Source organism: Mya arenaria, chromosome 8 (genome assembly GCF_026914265.1).
Source record: "Mya arenaria isolate MELC-2E11 chromosome 8, ASM2691426v1".
Classification (NCBI taxonomy): Eukaryota; Metazoa; Mollusca; class Bivalvia; order Myida; family Myidae; genus Mya; species Mya arenaria.
Window position 1 is genome coordinate 19,279,103 of NC_069129.1, and position 18,192 is coordinate 19,297,294.

The 18,192-nt window shown below is 34.3% G+C and overlaps 1 protein-coding gene across 2 annotated transcripts; it reads right to left on the reverse strand.

The window, feature by feature from the left end:
- Positions 1–814: 814 nt before the first annotated feature.
- Positions 815–17,194, reverse strand: LOC128243532 (uncharacterized). 2 transcript variants are annotated; one of them, XM_052961364.1, is made up of 3 exons: positions 17,003–17,194; positions 6,313–7,254; positions 815–5,815 (listed from the first exon to the last, which is right to left on the reverse strand). In XM_052961364.1, exon 3 carries the CDS (start codon positions 4,865–4,867, stop codon positions 2,294–2,296), a length of 2,574 nt encoding a protein of 857 aa, XP_052817324.1. In that variant the 5' UTR covers positions 4,868–5,815; positions 6,313–7,254; positions 17,003–17,194; the 3' UTR covers positions 815–2,293. The 2 variants fall into 2 exon arrangements, with proteins under 2 accessions (XP_052817324.1, XP_052817322.1); XM_052961362.1 differs by having other exon boundaries at positions 815–7,254.
- Between the last annotated feature and the right edge of the window lie 998 nt (positions 17,195–18,192).

The window sequence follows — 18,192 nt, forward strand, 5'->3', positions numbered from 1 at the left end:
CTATAAATGTCAGGTGTCAGCGTGAGAAAAACGGACGATGCCATTAAATTTTATTAAAAGATATTGTTTATGTATTTTGTGTAAGCAAGTATAATTTCATGTCTGGTAATTTTTGTTTTTAAATTATTCAGAAATATTGTGTCATTATGACTTGCATATCATTGCAATAATGTTCGCATTTTCCTGCGGTATTCGTTGACCGTTTCATATGAAGTAAAGATTAACAACCCTGAATTCAGAATAAACGTACCCCTTGAAGTGTTGCATGTGTTTTATTGATCAGCCACGGGTGTAGCTTATAAATACTTTGTACTGTTTTGTTGAATATATACCATGTAACTTGTTGGACCGATTTAATGAATTTGTCATTAAACCTGCCTTTTAGATTTTTTTTATGAAAATGGAACGTGGACGTTCGTTTATTTTATAAAAAAGATACCTCCAATTTGACAGCTGTGCGGGAAAATGACGTCACTCTATTGCATTATGGGACATTTTGGTAAAATTTACCCTGGTAAATTAACCGCCTTGATAATTTCTTTTATACAACGTATTTACAGCCATGGTAATATTACCATGGAATTTACCGGTGGTTTTACTTACCGAGGTAATTATTTACCATTGTTTATACAATTGGCTGCTGATCAGAATTGGTCGTTCTCGAGATACCGCCAGCCTATTGACTCTGTCCCAGATGATAGACTGGTGTTCGATGGAAGAGTGATCATAGACGGCTACACATCATACCCTTCGGTTATTGTATAATCGACCAGGATCAAATGTATTACAAACTATTTTATATGATACTATTTTAATGAGTATGTACAAGTAAAACCAATATACAAATATATAGATAAAAATAAAACATGCAAAAGAACAAATATGTTATATATTATTTTTTTGTGAGTGATATTATATTTTCACCAAATAGGAAGGTGTTTCAAAAGCAGCGATTCGTAGAAATCTAAAAGCAAAGCAGTATGGTTGAAAATGGAATAAAATATGAATTCCTCTAGCACTGTACACATATTTTAATCTGGCATCTGTATCTATGTCTAGTAAAAAGACCTATTCAACAAAATGACCAAGTGGGCGGGGTTCTGACCTTCTACTAAAAATGAGCTCTCGGTTACCTTTGCTGGCTACCCGAGGTGTACCGGACTCAATGTCCTCATATACATATGTGAACCTATATTCTCAAAAACATACTCCACTAAATGAAATGATGGATTCCTATTACATATAGTAAGCATATTTTCTAAGGTTCCGCCCTGTGTATAGTGTTTTATACACAATTATTTTTGGCAGCCATTGGGACGTGAACGATCATTTTTAACTTAAACAAAATGTTGAAAAATAATATGAAAAAGAAGAGTTATTGACTTTTGAGTTTAACACTTAAACTAGTAAACAGTTTCTTCTCATACTAGTGCAAAAACTACTAAAGTTGTATTCCGATACCGTTTTGTATGCACAACTTCATCATAAACTGATATTCAAATCACAAAATAGTACATGCACATTGAGATTTCTATCAATTTCAATATTGGCCTTGGTTGTTATATTAATTATTCACAATCATATTGAAATCCATCAATAATAAATAAGCGTCTACTTGATCAATACAAAACTGGTTTACAATGAAAATACAGGGACAAGCCCAGGAGGAAAAACTTTAAATATAAGCCATGTTTAATGACACATGGTTAGGGCGCAAACGACACAAGGAATTTCAATGATAATACATAACAGCAACACATCAAACTCTCAAACATAACAGACACAAACCCAAAATGCATTGAACATCAAAAGTATTTTTCAAAAAAAAACATTAACATTATAATTGAATATCCTATATTCAAATTCACTTTATTAAAGAACCATGATCATGCATAACAAAAATAACATAATTGTATATTTCAAAAACAACAACATACTGCCATATGACAATAGAAGCAGCATAATGGCATATTACAATAACAACAACATAATGACATATTACATTATTAACAACAAAATGATCAATAACGATAGAACCATGTCTCATCTTAGTTTAACGGTCTAATAATTGTTTATAGATCCATTAGGAAACATATTTTAAACACATCCAAAACCAAACAGTCTCTACTGTCTATATTATACAAACAATCTATAATAAAAAAAACTCAAGAATAACAGAACTTATTGTTCTGCACAGTCTTAATACACATTTACTTATTTCTGTACATATTTGTGATTATCAAATATGTGATACTTTTCAAGAATAACCCTACCTTCTTCAGAGACTAAACAATTAATATTTGCCGTCATATGCCTTCTTGAATTCTTTATAAACATTGCGTATTAAGTCACTGGACCTAAACGAGATTATGTATTCCGCATAAGGCCATAACCTTTCATTATATTCTTTCACAGCTGTTGAATTATATAGAAATTGAAAATAGACAGTTGAAAAGCATCTTTTTGCATCCGTGTATTTATATTTATATTTGATATTCAAGGAAATAAGTTGCGATTTTGCGTTTCCGAGTTGTTTGTTGTCCGTGTTTTTCAAAATAGTATGGAACGTTTTGCCTGTCTTGTCATAAACACGAGAAAGATATATAGGTGTAAAATGGTCAATATTTAAACAAGTTAAAATACCCTTTCTAAAGTACTTGACGCATGTTTCTATCGAGTTTGAATAGCCGTGTAGGGACAACAAATGGATGAATGAGAAATTGGCAGACTTTTCGTGGCAAACAAAAGATTCAGGTAAACGTTTATTGTAAATATCAATAAAGTTTGCGAAGAATTGATCATTTCTTTCGGAAATGAAGTACGGATTTTTATAAAGAAAAAGAACTCCATTTCTTATCATAAGGATAAGTAACTCATTGTTTCCTTGAATACCACTTTTCGTGGCTGTTGTTGTATTCAAAATCATGTTTATGATTTGTTTATGTGTCAGGAAATGAAAGTCTACCAGATCTGTACCCTGAAAAGATGAGGTTCCATTAATTAAGGTCATAGGTAATGTCTCACTTTCTTTCTCCATAAAGGAGCCGAATAAAAGTTCCTCAGGGGAAAATTTAGATTGAACACTTTTGTCCATCAAGAACTTTGCTGATTTACTGTATATAGCTAATTCTAAAAGATTCAATCCTTGTTGATCAACACAAGATGATAAGGTTACGTCATCTGTCAATTTAATCATAAGTTCAAATACACGAAAATATATCTTTTCATATGCAGAGCCGAAAATGCTATTTAAATTTCCTTCAAATAGCGATATTTTACGCGTAAACATATGTGCTAAGCACTTCTTGCGTAGTTCCTGGCATGTCAAACACATCAAAATATCATATCTCTTGAAATCAGGTCTGTGCTGAGTCTCTAAGTCATGTAAAAGAAGTAATAGATAGTTTTTTGTAATATGTCCATTGTTGTCAAAATGAAGAATAATACGGAACACATTTGACTTAAATAACTGGACTTTTGACATTATGTATTTCAAGTAAATGTCAACTAAATTATAACTTTGTTTTCGAAGAAGGTGTTTCAAGATAGCAATCTTCTCTTCCGTTTTAAACACCCCATGTCGACTTAAAAATCGAGATGCTAAGGAAAAACAGTATTCTCTCGCCGAAAGCTTTTTCTGTTCTTGCTCAACTGAATGAGGGCTGGTCAAAACACTATCAAAAACTACTTCAGTTCGCACATACTTGCGCCTAGCCATGTATTTTGCTAGATATGTAATTTGTGACTGTCCCTTTAATGAACCTCTTTGTAATAATTCCAAAATGACATTGCGCTTTTTTGCTACCAGATAACGAAGTAATTTAAAGTGCCCATTCTTAAAGATGTAATGAAGCATACTGTTACCGTTTTCATCTGACATCATTGAAATATCAACGTGAAACTTTTCAATCATAAGTTTGAACATTTTTTTCCATGTTTTGTCAGTGGCGTCCTTTGCGTATTCCTCTTCGTCATTTGATAGTTTGAGCAGGTACAACACATACTCTTCCATTTTTTGTCCAAATCCGGACTTTGACTTTAATTTTTCATACGAATCGATAAAATAATTGAAGGTATCGAATGCTTTACAGTGAATCGTTGAATGCAAGGCATTTGTGTTATTAGAGCAAAGAAGATTTTGAAACAGCATCTCATGATGTTGCAGTAAAAAGTGAAGGTATTCAACGTTGTTTCCACAGGCTGCATAATGGATAGGTAAACAGTTGTCTTCGACTCTTCGGTTAAAGTCCAAGTTTGTATGATCAATAATATTTTGTAATACCTCAGACGTCGGCGGAATGGCATGCTCAATACCGTGTCCGGCTTTGCATTTCATATGGTTCAATTTTACCAATTCTATGTGGTTTATTTGTAGATTGTCTTTTAAAAAGGGCACTTTCTGGCATTTAACTTTTATTCTGTGTGCGTTGCTCACTTCAAGGAAAAGTCTAACCATTTCAGTACGATTACTTTGAAGTGCAGCGATAAGCGGAGGACGACCTCCTCGGTCTAAACAATGCAGCGTCGAATGTTTGCTATCCTTCAACAACTCTCGAACAATGTTTATGTGATTCTGTCGAATAGCTGCATGTAAGGCAGATTCACATGACAATTCGCTCCAGTCATCGAACAGAACGTACATCGAAATACTTTCTTGGTGTACGTCTGCTTGTACTCTAGCTGTGCCGTTTGGAATCCAGTATAATTTATTTGTGCATAATACACATTCATCATAAATACCTGCATCTAAGAGGAGTTTTACGATTTCAACATTGCCCTTTTCAGCTGCAAAGTATAAACATTTCCAGTCCACAAAAGAACGATTGAACCGTAAGAACACTTCAACCACTTCACTACGATTAAACATGCAAGCAAGATGCCATGGTGAGAGGTTAATTCCGTTTCGTTCATGTAACTTATAAGAGGAGAATAAGCCATCCTGTAAAATTAGTCTGACTGTTTCTGTATGACCTTTTTGTGCTGCTATGTCTAGCAACCCGTAATTTCAGTGCTTGAAATTAGTTGCTATCTCCACAGCGTCATGCATCGTTAACATATTTGAAAACGCTGGTATACGAAAATGTATATCCGCTCCGTGATCTACCAGTTGCTTTAAAGCGTACGTTTATCCGTTTTCTGCAGCAATAAACGCCGCTGAAATGTTTTCAGCACTAAAGTGATTGCCGTCTGGAAAGTGGTGGAACAGTATCTCCGGTATTTCTTTCATTTTGCCCGTTTTAATTAGCCTTACCACAGGTGCTTCTGAAAATTTCTTCTCTATTCTAGAGATGGCTTTTTTAGGTATGTTCATGAACTGTTCTTGTAAACCTGAACCCTCATTAGCAGATTGTATGTGTAAAAGTAAAACGGTGACATCAAAAGTAAAAATAGAAGTATTCAGTTCATGCAGAATATAGTGCGCATTTGCCTGATGACCATTAGAAAGGGACAGACTATATTTCTCATCGGGGCACTCTTCTTTCAGCCACTTAAACAACGAAAAATGTTTGAACTCAATTTCTCCATCAATAATATCTGTGAACTGCTGTATAATGGATAGCTCATTTGCAAACATGGAAAGTGATTAATTGTCGCCAGCATTAAAGGAAATCACTTTCCATATATTCTCTGGAGTTCTTTTAAGGTAGGTTGTCATCAATGCTTCTAAAATGGATTTTGACAAATCAAACCCGTGATCATACCATCTATCAAACTGGTCTTGGTAATATCTATTCAAATTGCTGATTTGGTCCGGCTGTGTAGGATCTGCATTAACGGCAAGTTGAAAAAATGTGACGTTCTTTTCTCTAGATGACTGGTTGAAAAATAGATCAATGTCATTTAAATTCCGGGAATCGAGGTTATGAAAGTAAATCCTGTCTAAATTATATTTAAGTCTTTTATTACGCGGTAGACTTCTGCTCGTTACAAGCAACTTGATCCAACTCGGCAGCATATTTGCACGGCGTTCCATGAAATTGAATATTTTATTATTTTTTTCAAATGAAAATGTTTCATAACATTCATCCAAAGCATCGATTATTATGAGCCTGTATTCTTCACTTCCATCGGATATTTTCGTTCGTTTTAAAGGGAAAATGATGCATTCATCTATGCAACCAAACGGGTCATAGTCGCATTGACCGGTTATGAAGGATTGAAAACATTTTTCGTTAACAGTCTGATTAAATTCTGGAATATTGTTTGAAATCATTGAAACTAATCTTTGAATAAAACCTTCTGTCTGGTGTGTTTTCTTAACATCAAATTTACAAACATGAAAAGCAATAAGACGTTTTCTCATATCGATACCTTGGTCACCTTCTTTGGCACATGTTATGTGAGCAGCAATAGCAGATTTCCCATACCCCATGTCAGCTTCGAGTAGAATGCCATTTTTCCTTGTGTTTTTCAGGTGTTCATCCAATAACTGAAACATCCATACCCTGCCAACGAGGGGTTCATGATGTTTGAAGTAATCTACAAGCAGCGGTGATGTTGGAATCAAAGGCGAATACTCCTGCAGACAGCCTGTAAAACGTTACATTTTTATCATAATCATTATTGTTAAATGTTGAAAAATGTACTTTTAATGCATAGCTTTTTGTCAAAGATTGCATTTATTTATCAAAATGATCGACGGAATTAATTCGACAATATTAATGAAATGAAGTAAATAAATAAATGGCCCGTTTTCTCCATGGATGGTTTGAATTGTGGTCCAGTGAAGATCATCGGTAACCCTGGTTGCATAAAAAACAGTGCAGTTGTCAAAATGGCTTTGCACACTGCTATGAGAATCCATAGTCTCTCTTTAACTTCATTTGTGTTGTTCATTATTTCTCTTAACTCGTTTTCAAATTCAAAAAGGTCACCACTTTCAAGGTCAGTGATACTGTTTTGTATCTCGACGGAATTCTGTAAGTAGTTGTCCACATCAGCGTGTTGAATAACCTGTCATTTTCATCAAGCGATGTTGTCAGAGCTACCTTGTTTCTGCTTTTCCGAAGTGTTTCAGACAAAGGCAATATTGCGGTAGGAAAGACTGAACACTTTTGCCACACGATTAACGCCACTGTAAATCATTCGCATTCAAGTTAGCTTCATCCCAATTTTGCAGCATAAATACTTAAACTAGATTCATGTGATGTTTCGGCCATTCCCATGATTGAAGCTTATGCAAATTTCACTTCCCACGAACTGGTATGAAACCCAATCAACGCTTGTCTCCACAAATCACAGGTGACACACCAGCTGCAAAATCAAATATATTGTATTACAATCATAAACTACAGATCATGCGGTAGCTGTACGTAGCTGTTCGTGTACCATTTCAAATAACTTCCTTGTTATAAATTTTCTTTTTCTACAGGGATTACAGATGAACATACAGTTTCCTATTTGTCAAGAATACAATGGGCGTAACTATCTTTAGTTCACAACGCTGTTTACTCTGTTCATTTAAGGAATGAACTTCGGGATTGATGTCATTATCGGGGTATAATTGCAGTTGGGCTGGTTAAAGTGTGTGGTGTCCGAAGGATTGCACGCGTTCTTAAATGAATGAAGTTTTTTTTTAAATTGTCTTGAATCAATTAATGAACTATTGGTGTAAATATAAGTCATGAAATGCGGGATTGATGTCATTATATTTACACCAATAGTGCACTTTTTCATTCAAGAATATTGAAAAAAATTCATTTCATTGAAGGTGGAACGCGACCCTGAGCGAATATTCGAGTTAATGTCTGAAAATTTGTTTACGAATAGAAGAGCATATGCCCAGTTAGGGACTGTTCTTACTTTTTCAATATTCGGAACAGTTTTGAACAGTTTTGAATTTACGAGTCTTCAAAATATACATCTTTTGGCGTTCCAGCTACAATAAACGGTATTTTCATAAATTCTTCGTTCAGCGCTATAAAATTTCAACCTCAAGTGCGTCTAGTGAGAACGTTCACGGACATATATTTTTCTTTCTCTTGTTGTACGTTTGTTTATCTTAAATTCGTCTAAAACGTCAATTTTCGCGGGAAAACGGCGTCGTGTTTCGCTGAAAGAAGTGCTCCTTTCTTTAATTTGTGAAAAAACTGTTCGTTTAATATTTGATTTTTTTAAATGCATGTTTTCATTTCTTTATAAATGGCCTGATATCAAGAAAAGTGTAACCCCTATATCTGTTTCTTATGTTATACGTATCGTATTAAAACGTTTAACATGACGTTAATCGAAATACTGTTTATCTAAATAAGAGGTTAGTTTTGTATAAACCACTGATCAATTATACGTTACAGCTATTGTTTATTTTTGTTGAGTTAATAATTCAACATGTGTTTCTCCTGTTGAAGTCCAAATTGTAAACATGATCCAATCTGTATAGCACTTTTTATGAATGAACACATTAAATAGTTTTTATAAGCTCTATTTGTTAAGGGTTGTAAAAGCTCACGTACAAACATGCGTACAGACACGCCGATTCAATAAAGGCACGCACGCACGCGTCAAAACGAACACCCACACACCCACTCATACTCAAGCACGCGTGCACACGATTGCATGTATGCGCACACGCTCGCGACCCCACCCCCACACACACAAACGCGCGAGCGCGCGCGCGCGCACACACACACACACACACACGCGCACACACACGCACACGCACGCACACACACACACACACACGCACGCCTTCACACTCATACACGCTCTCACACGCAGGCATGTATGCACATACGCTCGTACACGCTCGCAACACACACACACACGCACGCACCCACGCGCGCACATGCATTGTACGCACGGCAGAGACTTTTAGTGCGGTTCAGTGAAATTGCACATGTGACTTAGAGTGCGGGGAAGGTCAGGAAAACAGACTAACAAGTTACGCATTACAACAAACAATGCGTCAATTCACAAAATTAAAAAGCATTTTACTGCACTAATAACATTAACTTAAAGATCATCATTTAAACTAATTAACATATTTTTTATTGTATGTGTGCGTGTGCGTGTGCTTGTGTGTATGTACATGTGTATGGGCGTACGTGCATGTATGTGGGCGTAAACGAGCGTTCATGACAGTGTGTGTGTTTTAACTAAAACAACCCTTAATAAGATGAGATTATAGATACGATCCAATGTGCTCATTAATAAACAGTGCAAACGCAAGTATTAAACACAATATGCAATGCTTAAAGATTCACTCTTGCTCCCAAATATGAATTACCACAATTGATAATAGTGTTTAAATATTTATTAAAGGATTAATAAAAGTCAAAAACAATGGTTCTTATTAAGGACACAGAGTTTAATTTGAACGAAATATGCATAAAACACGGTATTATTACCTTATGAGACGACAGTAGATCACAGTAATCTTTTAGCATTCACCAAACAGTTTAATATTTTTTTAACCCCGTTATATATCGACCCCATGATTCATATTTTCTGATCAAAGAATGAACGATCAATTTTAACGAAAAGAACTGATCCACCTCACCCCGCCCCCGCAGCCCCAGCCGTAACAAATAGCCCTCGTTGAAAGTTGATAATGGGTTATATACAGACCAAACTTAGTCAATCAAATGGTTATACCTTACTTAATTGAATTTGTTAATTTTATATGTTTTTATACAAAGATAACCGATTGGGGAAGATCCATACCACCTGTATTAATGCGTATTTTATTACATTTTTCTCCGATAGTGACATAAAGAAGTAAACTTGGCTGATTTTAGAGGGGGGGGGGGCGTGGGGGGCGTGGGGGGCGTTTACACTCCCTTTACTGCCTGGGTCCGTTTGTACAATGCAGATTTGTGTTGATTATCATTTTTTGGTTTGTAAGTTACATTTTGTAAGTGAAATGAGATTGCTTAATTAATTAGAAGCCTCTCATGAAAATAGCCGCCAGATTTAAGTCCTCCGTTGATTTATTTAATTGGTTTTCAACCTTACCAACTTCGTTTAAGTTATACAGGTTACGATTTATAAGTGGTAATCTTTTCGAACTCAAGTACATTCCTTATATGGACAAAATTGAAAGAATTGTTTTAGGCCAACTTCATCGAGTGAAAATTTGTTCATGAAAAAGTTTCAAAGTGGCTTTGGTTCCTTCAATGCAAAAACCTGTTGATTGCTTCTAGTGGGAAAAGGTGCTATCTTTACTTGGAATCTTTTAACAATGATGATACATCTTATATCATTAATTCTGTTCTAAAATAGTTTTTTATTCTAATTCATTTTGTCTGATATGCTAAGAAAAAAAGGGGAACTATTGCCATTGCCTAGGAGTTGGTGTTAAAGGCATTGTCCATTTAAGACAAATGATGCTTTGTGGTTCCTCCTTTTTTCAGATGAAACAGCAGTTGCTTGATGCATACATATCTTCACCACTTTATTTCTTACTAATTGTTAAACTGTGTCTTTTTCCTTTTCTGTGTTCTTTTCTGAATTTAGTTTCAATATAAATCAGAAGTTATATGCTGACAGCAAAAAATTATGTCTAGTGAGTTATTCCTTATTACTCCAGATTTACTGACTAATGAGCGAATATTGGAGGTGTGGAGGAAGAACTCATAAAAAAAAGAGGCAATTGTTGAGCTGAAGGCTAGATTTCCAGCCCTGAAATCCAGAGAAGATGGCCATCTAAGATTGAAGATTCTTCGTCGTGAACAGAAAGCAAAAAGGTAACATGGGCTAAGAAGAATGAAGAAAACCAGTCGTTCTTAGCTACAACGTTTGCATTTGAGCAACCGAAAATACAACACACAACTGCACAGATAATTGATCAGATACCTAACATTAAATCTCAAATGAGCGGTGTTTCTCAGGAAAATGAGGAGATGAAAAGATTTCTTCATTGCATTGAAGAGGAAAGGAAAACCTTGAAGGGCAAGTTTTGAATTTGGAAAAAAAGTTGACTTTTGATAAACTTACTTTAAGTTACTAGCAATAAAGTAAAGAATATCACAAAAACATCAGAAGTGACCAACACACTGCGGAATGTAGTAAAAATTTGTTATGAAAATACAAAACAATTTCAGAAACATTTGATTTGGCTGTGAAAAAGCTAGAAGATGCGAAGCATAAACTATCATCAAAGCTACTAGACACGCTTCATTTTGATGCTACATCAAAATTTCACAAACATTATCAAGGCTACTAAGTAACACTAAAGATGGAACATCATTGTCAACCGGCCTTTCTAAAGTAGGTAGAGGATCTTTCAAGAACAATGAATACTGAAGGCCATGTAGATGCTGTAAAGATTGCCAAAAATATTAGTTCTGTTAGAACCACCATATCCGATCAAGGATCAGCCAACATTGTTTTCATCAGGAAGCTGAAAAAACTGAGAGAAAGTATTCTCCCAGTAGCATATGACAACTGGGAAGGAATGAATGTAATTTAGCGGTAACATCTGCTCATATTTCTGCAAAATGCATCTAATTTTAAATTTAGCTACAGAAGTTATGAAAAGCCTGAAAATGTATGAAAGAATTATTGTAGCCGAAGGAAAGATTCCGTACTCCATGAATAGTGCTGAATGTGGGACTACGCGTCTTGTTAGAACAGCTAGCAAACCTCTCTCGAGTAAGGGATGTGAACGATCAGGGGTCAGCAGTCATTTTCAGGCATATCTTCAATAACAAGGCAAAAGAAATAACTTAAATTACAGAGGGCCACGCTATAATCACATATTGTGTGCTGCTGGTGCTACATGCCACCATCTTGAAGACATGTCTAACTTCCTGGAAGAATGGTCAAACCGAAATGGTTTGCTGAAAAGTATTCTGTTTGACTTCCAAGAAAGTGTATACCTTGGCGCCATTTGGGCACTCGGAATCATCGATAAACTGATAAGAGGGCCATTGTGGAGACTTATTGAAAGCGTCAGAAATCCACTATAGCTCAATTATGACCTTCTTCAGTTAACAATGTGTATTAAGCGATGGTCAACAGATGCCTCAAAATTGTTGGCAGGAGAGTTGGTGTTTTCCTCTGTTGAAATAAAAAAGATGAAATATATACATCACTTCTTGAGGCCAGTGACAATCAAGTGCTTAATACCTACACTCAAATGTCACTTGAAACTTGTTGTAGTGGTATAGTTATCATACTAAAAAGACAAGCAAATGACCAACTGCCTGGTGGAAAACACTGGGGAGTTAACATTTATTGTGATCGTGGTCGTCTTCAGAAGAGACCATGCACTAACACCATTTCTGTAAGAGACTTTTCCAGTTTGGATATGGTTATGAGAACTAAACCATCCGCACTTACTTCAACTTACGAATGTATTGTTATGTGGACACAAAACAAAACATCGAAGTGGCTTTCTACATTGGCCGAAGACGAAAACATGTCTGCACTGAAAGACGCAAGAAAAAATGCCCCAGTCATTCAGAATAGAATTTAAGAAAAGCAAATACAAATATTTGAAAATATATTAGAACTGCTGAGGGAAAGGAAAGGCAAACAAAGAAGGAAAAACAGAACATAAAACAGAACAGTTACAAAGTTAATTTACCCAGAAAATAACAGAGATAGGGATGGGTGGACTTTTGACCAATGAACGTGAAATAGATCAGAGGCAGAGATCCCAGCAAGAATCTACATACAGGAAAAATGTTCAAAATCAAATACTTTTCAACAAGCATGTCTTGCGAAAGAAATGTTTCAACTTTCAAGCAAAGGAAAAACTTATTCAATTGACACTTTCACCTCAAACCTAAAAAACATCCTTTCACTGAATTACACAGACACTGAAAAATCTCCACAAAAAACCCTCTCACTAACTTATAATTCAGAAGAGGTGAATTAGGGAAAACTGGAAAGTCTAAAAGAAAGTTAGTCGCAAAAAGTTGCATAAAATAGGAAGAAAATACTGTTGCAACAAAAGCGTAAACAATCAAAGTAACTCACTCATCATCTGGATAGCAATTGAATAGTTAGACACTCATACTTTTAAGAGTTTTAAATATAAGAATTGTAGTTGCTTCTTTCAAATGTAACTTTGAACATAATGTGCATTAATCCAACATGTACAGGTGATCAAAGAGTACACATTTTGTTTAAATGAGTTGGTTGCTATGGAAAAAGTGCATTGTTGATATGGGTTAAATATCAATGTTTGGTCTCAAACATTTAGTTTTTTTTTAATAGTATATAATTCAATATGGAAACATTTAAAATTAGTTTTACAAAAACTTAAAAAAAAATCTGCACTTATAATTTCGTTTTTGTTCCTTATTATGTTTAATTTGAGATGTGTGCAGACAATATTATTGAAGTTGTCAAAAATGGGAAAAAAATGGTTTCCATAGCAACCCATGTCTTATATTAAATTTTGATATGCAATATTCCCTGTCAGCGATTATGTTTTTGAGCATTGTTGAGCATTGTTGAGCAACATAACACTTGCATTCCAATAAAGAATTTTAAAACGTCCATAACTCTCAATAATCGTTTCTATGGAAACCTGTTTTATAAAAACAAAAAATGTCATAAATATAACCCGACATAAATTTAACTAAGGCAGCATAACAAGAAACTCGTATCTGGTTGTAGCCTCAACCAAGTTCTTTGTTGTCGTTTTTTCATCGAATATTTTCAAATTAACATTTCCCCGAAGCAGTTGCTATGGATTCATGACCAAGACAGTATAACATCTTACATATGATAAAGTCTGGAGGGTAAGTTAGGAAAAACATTCCACATATGTTTGTAGCAAAAAAGTATTCATATTTATAATACAAGAAGCTTTACAATGCAATTGAATTACAAGCCTATCAAAACGTTGCCGTAAACCCTTCATATTTCAATGATGTTATTGATTACATAACGACTACCAATAGCGAAACTAAAAATAGTTATAACATGCTTGACTGAATTGGACGAAATAAATAATATCGATTCTATGACAGACCGGAAGGATATTTATCTGCATGCGAACTTTATTTAAAAACACCTGAACAACCTATAATAGGCTATATTCATACATAATTAAAAGTCCTATTGATTCTGAATATGACAACGGATTGGAAACAGTAACGAGAGAACAAGAAGAAGTACATTCAAAGCGACAAAAAAGTCCGCATTTAAACTCATTTAAACTTACACCCCATAAGGATACGACTTACAAAATTCCAGACGTTAACTTTCATGTCGAAAACGAGTTGTCAATAAACAACCAGGGAAATCGAAGTTCATGAAAGCAGCCAGACCCAAAATATTTAAATATTCTGATTCTTTTTACAAACAAAATTGGCAATTAGAAATTATGTGAACCATAGACAGTTTTTTTGAAATTTTTGTCATTTTGAAAACAAAGAGCCAGAAAAGAAACGAAAAAAAATTGAAATAACTGATTCTACCTTGAGTTTCAAATCACAAATAACAGGAACCATATTTCTCTGATATGGTTTCTGTTAATTGTGATTTGAAACTCAAGGTTAAACATGACGCGAAGAGATAATTGGTAATTATTTACTTGTAAGTGAGAAAAATACCGATTGGAAATTTGGAACAAACCGTCTCAACTGTCAATCTGTGAGAGTACAGCTTATAATTGGTGTGGCATTAAATAATTTGTGATTCCGTTTTAATATAATTGTACATGCTTTTAAATTAATTATTATTTTTCATATGAAAATTTCTTATTCCTCTTTTCTTGGAAACTGGAATTTACCCCGAAATGACATTTATCGAAAGGCAATGTCAATCTGGACGGAGAAATCCACAATATGGCATTTGCGGTTTGAATAATGAAGAAACATTTTTTTTGTTATATTTTAAAGCTTAAGAAAATGTTTAACTAAAGTACAATCAATGTTATTTTGCAATGCCATATTGTGAATTTGGCTCTTTGAATTCAATGTGAGAAAGTGAATATGGTCTAGTGGATAAGGTGTCGGCCTCCAATCCAAGTTTGTGGGTTCAAGCCCCACCAGTGCACTTTCTCATGGCCTCAGAAAAAAACAAAAATCAGTACAACACTACTTTCCAAGAAACAGAATCGAATTTGTGTTTGAAGAAAATGTGTTGAGGTTTTGACATAGCAATTATAAATGTGTAAAAAAATAAACATTCAAACAATATTATAGAAAAAAACAACATAATGTCATGCCAAGTATTCATATATTATAAGTGTTGTGGTTACCGTCTTGGAATTGTTAGCCTAGGATATGGCTGGGTATTTAAACAAGTTAATTAGCATGCATCCTCAAAATTTATAATTAGTTTCTAAAACAAATACAAGTCATTTTTACGCATTATATATCTAGACAAAAATATAGAAACTATTGACAAATCCATGTGCAAATCTGCCTGTTATAGGTATACCTTAATTTTCTTATTTACTGTTAAGGATTTATGATAAAGATTTCATTTTGCAATGGAGGTCAATTGTGAAGTCCACCAATCTATCAAGTAATAAGAATGGGATCAAAAATATACTCAACATTGGATTGCATATAGATGGCTCATGTAGATAATGTCCTACCGTATATTAAAACACAATAGAGGGACATGTTGATCTTGAAACGGAAAGTTACTTGAATTATATTTGTTTGCATTTCATGGAGTCAGACATAAAAAGTTTCATTAAAGGTGAAAAGTGATCAAAAAGCTTTGAGCAATGATACATTACTATTTAAAGAAGGTCTCTTGTTTTGCGTATTGAACAATGTGAAACTGTAATGTTATACATTGCCAAAATGCTTTAGTAACTCGACTAAATACGTTATGATTTAGGCTTGTACTTACAAAACATGATCAATTCAGTATCTATCAGATGTTGTTTTGTGTTTGTTTGTAAAAAAACAACAAATTACTGCCGTAGACAAGTATAGTCCTCCCCCCCCCCCCCCCCCACACACATGACTGGGTGCACTGAATATGCTCAGTGTGCAACCCGAACCCTATAAAACTGAAACAAAGGCATGATTGGCAATCAACTGATAAAGCTAACTGGGCGGCTAGCTCACCCTTACCCCACCATTACAAACATCGAATAATAATGTTGTTTTAATGGCAAAAATGCACGGCCTGGACTATGTTGATTTCGAATGCTATCATGTACATTTACTGTGTGCTCACAATTTTGTAGTTGAAAAAGTTTGCTTCAAGTATAGAATGACATCTAAATATTTAAATGCGAACATATTTCTGAAACACGCACATATAATGTATCAACTCAATCCATTCCAATGTTGTTCAACTCAACTTTACTCAATATTCTTTAATTATATCACAGTTTACATTTAAGTAAGAGCATGTGAAGATTTCTGGCACCAAAGACAATTATTTTCGTCTTTGAGGGGTTAACATTTATAATCCATTGCAAACAGTAGTCTTGAAAACAATTAAGACTTTTTTGAAAATCACGTTCATTGTCTGCAAGGAGTACAGTGTCGTCAGCATACAAGAGAATTAGTAACTGAAGGTACATAATTGTCTCATTTGCATCTACTTCTATAGAAACACTAGAATATGTTCTTTTAAGGAATATGTTTAAATCGTTAAGGTAAATAGAAAATAAAATCGGAGAAAGGTTTTCTCCTTAACGAACTCTACACAAGCTTGGGAACATAGGAGACAGTTGCCCATTAATAGAAAAACATGATTTTATATCATTGTACATAAAAATATTTTATGACTGTGAGATAGACCTTCTTTACGCAGATTAAAATGGTGTTAAATACCAGCGGCCTCATCACGTTTTCGTATATCCTTACTACTACTTACGAGGTCTATCTCGAAGATTACCGGAGATGGCCGAGTTGTCACGATTGCCATGTCGTACATAAATATGGCTTCTTATTTGGTTGCTTAAGAATACATGTTTGTTTAAGATATACAAATACCTTTGTCAAACTAAAGTACTCAATTATCAAAATCATGTCAATAGTGAATATCAGAACATATTCAAAAGCTTCCTTGTCAATAATTGTATCATATTACCGTAGAGATGTACACAAAAGAACAATGCAGAAAGTCTTACTTGTTGATATCTCGCACAACCTAACTGCATTGCTGGTGACAAGCAGGCTGATTTCCGACCTGTTGTGAGATTTGCTGATGTAAATCCTTGAGCTTGTTTTCCGTAAAAGGCAACAAGGCCTCGCATGTTTTATCAAGAGCGATCTTACATGAAAAATAATTCCTTCTTCGTTCGTCTATAAGTATGTCCCTTGCCTAATCATTAGCCATCTTAGTCTAGTTTCGATTCCCATTAAAGTATAACGTTTCAATCTATTTTAAAAAGTCAATCAGAATATTTGTAAAGATTGTATTGATTGAAATATTGTAATTATACAACTCAAAATAGATATAAGGCCAACATAGCTTTAAATTAGTTTGTGTGTTTTAATTAATTGTAGAAATAATATGTTGCTTATGCTGTCCATTTTAAAAAATGATAACATTTTACAGGAATTTTACAAACAAACAATGTGTTATTATTTGAAGACTCAATTGCTATAACTTAAGGGCGACTCACATGATAAAGGTTGATATCGAACTAATGATAATGAAAAAAACTTTAATTCTCTTTTTTTTTTAAATCACATAGCTATTATCTTAACCAGGTTGTTGTCACAATGGGGATGTCGTTGGGCGGGCGGACGGGTGTTTTGGTGTCAAACAAAGTTGGTGTGTACAAAGCTTAAGTAAAGAAAAGCTTAAACTTGGTATTGCTCTTGAGGCGGTAGATTCAATGCCACTTTTACTAAAAATATAAAAATGGTTTCAACCAAAAATTATAAGCAAACAAAAATTGATGGATAGTAATGAAAGTTTGTGTGTAGGTAACTTATGTGAAGGGCAAGAATGGGATTTTTTAAGGGGTGGTTCAAGGTTAAGGTCGATGTTATAGAAAAAATTGCTTTCAGCGTTGTCAAATATTGGTTCCCGCCAAATAACTTAATCTAGCACTGATGGATAATAATAAAAAATGGTTTGCAGATAGCCTGTGTGAAAAGCTAGCTATGGATTGTTTTATGGGTGGTGGACAAATGAATGTAGACAACTATAATTATGTGAGCGCAAGTGTTCATTTTAATTATACTTATATCCTATATTTAATAATATGTGTTAACGCTGTACATAAATAATTAGTTAGGGTTATCTTTACTGAAATAAAGAAACAGTTTATCAAATACATACTTATATCTTTCCTTAAGAACATTGACG